The 4,841-nt window shown below is 38.9% G+C and overlaps 1 protein-coding gene across 1 annotated transcript in view; it reads right to left on the bottom strand.

Annotated features, from left to right (window-relative positions):
- LOC107628298 (histone-lysine N-methyltransferase, H3 lysine-36 specific) overlaps positions 1 to 2,219 on the bottom strand; it is a 4,169-nt gene extending 1,950 nt beyond the window's left edge. Inside the window, exons 1-2 of the mRNA XM_016331047.2 lie at positions 1,716 to 2,219; positions 1,435 to 1,561 (exon numbers count right to left, since the gene is read on the bottom strand). Coding sequence (XP_016186533.1) covers positions 1,435 to 1,561; positions 1,716 to 1,801 — 213 coding nt within the window. The 5' untranslated portion in view covers positions 1,802 to 2,219. The remainder of the gene's footprint in view (positions 1 to 1,434; positions 1,562 to 1,715) is intronic.

Here is a 4,841-nt window from a genome sequence, read left to right as displayed (position 1 = left end):
AATTGAGAATCCGAAAAAATAAAAGATTTATAAGTTTGTTAAAGATATTAACCGTTTAATTTTGCAAGGTGTAAGATAAAAAATACTTGTAAGTAGAAACACGATGATAGAAGAAGTAGTTATTCATAACTTTTTTTGGTAAAATAGAAATCACTTGCAATTAATTTTTTAAAAACTAGATCTTGTGAGTTACAACAGTATCAATTTATCACTAATTCTTTTTAATTAAAATTATATTATATCTAAATTTTATTTGTAAATTGATCTAATTTGATCTAAATAGTAATAAATTGTATCTTTTTTATTTTATGAATTGATCCAAATCATACCATAAATATTAATCGTAAATTTTTTTTGTAATAATACACACTGTAAATGAGATATGTGTATTTTTTGAAATTGATATAAACAATTTTAATTCGTTTACATAAAATATGTAAAGGAAATGGAAATGAATAAATATATTACAAATTACTTATATTCGTAAATAAAATATTTAAATTATTTATTTAGTAAAAACTAAAAAAATCCCTAAAATTTAGGTTGACGTAATTTACTCTACATAGTACATATTCAATATTTAATAAAAGAACTATAACTATTCCACTCACTTTCATGTGACCATGTTAATGTCATCATTGTAAAGGAAAGCAAAATGACATCATTGTTTTTTTCTGTGTACGTTTCCTTTTTTCCTGACAAACTTTATTGTTTTTTTTTTTTATATGTTTGGACAGTTGATTGAGTTAGAAACGATGATTAGAGAAGAGATCAAATTAAGAGAGAGAGCTCAAAGAAAGCTTAGATTTCTAACGAAGAAGCTTGAAACTTTGAACATATCATCCATTTCAATGCAATCCCATCATTCTGATTATTCATGTGAAAACTCTTGTGGGTCATCATCATCTTCAGTTACTTCAATCTCAAAACATTCATCAGAAGTAAATGATGAAACAAAGCATCATCATCATCATCATGAAAAAAATGAAGATTTGCCAGAAAATAATAATGAAGTAGTTCACAGTAATAATAATGTTACATGATTTATATCGACAAAGAACTCATTTCCAATATTTGTATGGACTAATACTCACAAAAGACCAAAATTTTGGAAAAATAAGAACTCAAAACAAATGAGAAAAATGGAACGAACCAAATCACTACAAAAATTTCAAAAAATCTGAAATTAAGAATCATTTAACTTTCATGAGGAATGTCCTTATTTGTTATCTTCATATAAAATTAATGACTAAAAATTAATTATTATCTAACAATCTTCAATTATTAATTTCACATAAAAATAATTATATATAAATTTTTTCGACTAAGTCTGGAAACCGGACTAGGCGATCCAGGTAATAGAATTTGAATAACACTATAACAGTGAGACAAAAATATAAAATAAAAAAAATTGAAAAATTAAGAGATATTTACCTTTTCGTCCATTGATTCTGCTTGTTCCTTTGCTACCCTTGAAGCCTGTCTCTCTGCCAATAACCTCCCTCTGAGGCACTCCACAGTGTTCAAATTCAACCCCTCAACACTACCTTCCTTTTTCTTGCTGACATTCACCCCCCAAATTAAAACAATGCCACAATGTCACAATCACATATTCCATTTTTGTATCTCATTGAGAAAGTCCATTTCCAACAATGCAATATGACAAATAGAAAGAAAGAGAGAATCAAAGAGCAAAAAAGGAAAATATAACACACCTCAAAGTGTGGTCCTCTATGGTAACAGCAGCTATCACTTGATGCATGTTTTCTGCAATTTCACCACTGCAGGTCCCCATCCCCATCTATGCCTTTTCTATTTTCTTTTTCCCTTTTCAGATCAGAGGGATGAGAAGAGAAAAGGTAGGGCGAGGAATGTGATGGTCTTGAAGTCTGTGAGAAAAAGAATTGTTGTTTGTGAAACGTGCAATGTGTTTGATTCGGTGTTTTTGAAATGGAATCTTGCGAATTCAGTAATGCCTAAGAGAGAGAGAGAGAAGAGGATTTTTTTTTTATGTCACTTTCTGTAATCCTGTGAGAGTTTTGAAAGGAGAATATGGCCACATCCAAAGTCCAAAGTACACCACTCATGCCTCATGCGGTCATGCCTCATTCCTAATTCTTTATTTGTTCCACTTCATCTCCTGTAATTCTGTAAACTTTCTTCCTAATTTTTTAACAGATCTTTGTGTAACTTTTTCTTTTTTATTTCCTTAAATCAAACCCAAAGATATAAAAGGATATGGTTAATCAATAATGATCCAAATCAATATATATGATTGGATCAAGCTTATCTAAAGTGAGAGAATTAATAAAATAATTAAATAAAAGATTAATTATTTTTAAATAAAAATAATAAAACTTATTTAGATACAGGTGTTCCTCATTAGTTATGCCAAGCGGGTTAGTGTGTAGCGGCCCAGAAGTCTGGCGTCATATAGTTTGGTCATTAGTTTGAGTTGGAGTCAGAAGCGCATGCGACGTAAGTGCTCTTCGGAGGATCGCAGAAACGGGAACTTCCATTCCCGCTTTAATCGGCGATGCACAGCATACGTCTTACGTGCCATGCGTCTACCACCATTGGTTGGAGGCAGGCCCCGGAGTTCGCGTCTAAACTACGGCAACACGGATAGGCTATATTGGTCGTCTGGCCCGACGCCCCAGTGCACGACGGCTTCCACGCTCTCTTTCTTCCAGGTACTGAGGCGTAAGAGTGGGAGATGATCACGCTTACGCTGTCCATCTTACAACCTCAAGGGCAGGACACGTTAGCGTTACTCGTTGCAAGGGGGTATGAATGGTATATCTACACACGGCAGTTACGACTGATCGCCGAACGTTACGGCCTTACGGAGCTACGTGCCTCCCTTTCAGGTCTTTTCAGACACCTTTATTCGAACTCTCAGCAGGTGGACAGGAGGTTGATATTGGCCCGAGCAGGACTCCTGGCGTTCTCATGGTCCGTAGCAGTCGACCTGTGGGTTGTGGGTGGATCCATAGAGCGACATACTGAGTAGGGTCAGTGGCATCTACTCCGGTTGCCGGAAGACGAAGCGGTAGGTTTGGGAGGACATTCAGCCGGATTTTGGTTTTACGCGACGGCACCGCAAGTCCTCGTGGAACTACGATTGGCTACGCAGTCGGGATTGGTAACCGTATTACTTGCGGCTTTAGTGTCTTACTAGGTTTGAAGACACTAGTGAACTATACCTACACCGATCCGTTCACACTCCCGGTAACATGGCAAACTGGAGGGTTTACGGGAACGCGAAGGCCTCTGAATCGGCTTAGTTGGTACACGTTGGTAAGGGCTTGAGCCTTGTGAACGGGTGTATGGCCGCCACTAGCCTGAGGTGGTGGAACATGACATGGGGAGCGGCCTACGACATTCAGAAGTGTGAATTGTCCCGGAGTAGAAATAGGACCTTAACGACTGGTTGAACCTTGAGACACTCTGGTCGTAAGGGAAGGCGTAGAGATCGAGGCTTAGGTTGTCCCACGGGATCGCGTGGGAGTACGCAGTACCGCAGGTCCAGGTCGCTTCTTTTTATACCACCTATGACGACACACGGTCTCGATCTTGGTGGCGGTCGGTTACGTCCGGGTCGGCGATGTTCGAGCAGGGGCGATAGAAGGAGTTAGCAAAGCCCGAGTTGCAGCAGGAGTAGTCCTAGTGGGTTAAGAGGCAGAGGCTGCGGTTGGCCACCTTGCGGCACATTTCGCAAACCGTCTTGTAGTTTCCTAGGATGGAGCAGCGCCTGCGGCAGTAAGTTTAGTTGTCGTTTACTGCCTCTCCGCTGTTCAACCCGGCGACCGAGCATTTGACCCTGCCTCCTTCTTCGGTGTCGTCGGTAGCTTGACCTCGGTCGACGTCACCGATGTAACCGCCATAAAGCCAAGCTTGGCGGACTCGACCTATGGTGTAGTTGGTCGAAACGGTCGTTGAGACCACACGCCTGGAGGCCTTTGACGGAGGCTGTTTCTTTGTACTGAACCTCCAGGAGTAGTGATGGTTAGCACTCTGTTAGTATGAAGTGGCATAGCACGTCCTAGCACTGACCTTACGCTATCTTTTTGAAGAATTAGGCGAAGCGTGGAAGGTCCGGTTCAAAGTAGTCGTGTCGAGATTGGTCCAGTAGTATCGAACAGCAAGCTAAGTGGTGTTATATCTCTCCTAAGAATAGACACTTGAAGTGAGGCCTTGCTCAAAAGGAGAACTACCTAGGAGACACCACATGGTTTTGTCGTTTTGAGAGGAGAAATGATCGGTAGAATTCAGGAGATTACTCTCGTTTAGTGCAAATGTCGCAAATATATCTCGAGACTGAGGATGATTAAGCTTGATTGGACCAAGCTTGGTACTATGTACATTAAGCTTGGTCCGACCAAGCTTAATATTGTTAGTCGGTGAGAAACCAAGCTTGGTCCATGTACATTAAGCTTGGTCGGACCAAGCTTAATGAAGTCAGCTGGAGAGAAGGGTATTAAGCTTGGTTGGACCAAGCTAAATAATGCGAACTTATTAGAGGTGTATTAAGCTTGAGTTGGCCAAGCTTAATGTACGAGATGACCAAGCTTGGACTGGCCAAGCTTAATAAGTGTTAAAAAATCCCCATCAAGCTTGGTTACACCAAGCTTAATGAACGATTATCTCAAGCTTGGAACAACCAAGCTAAATATATTTTTACGGAGAACCGAATAACGACTTTGTTTAAAGACAAACCGCATAAAACCAATTTGAAAAGACGTACACCAAATTATACCAAAAAACGGGAGCAATAATTACTATATCTTAAATTTAAAAATTTTATTTTTTAATTAGTATCAATTTAAATATTGTAAATA

Source organism: Arachis ipaensis, chromosome B02 (genome assembly GCF_000816755.2).
Source record: "Arachis ipaensis cultivar K30076 chromosome B02, Araip1.1, whole genome shotgun sequence".
Lineage (NCBI taxonomy): Eukaryota > Viridiplantae > Streptophyta > Magnoliopsida > Fabales > Fabaceae > Arachis > Arachis ipaensis.
The sequence above is the reverse complement of the archived record's forward strand: the minus strand, read 5'-3'. Positions and strand labels throughout refer to the sequence as shown.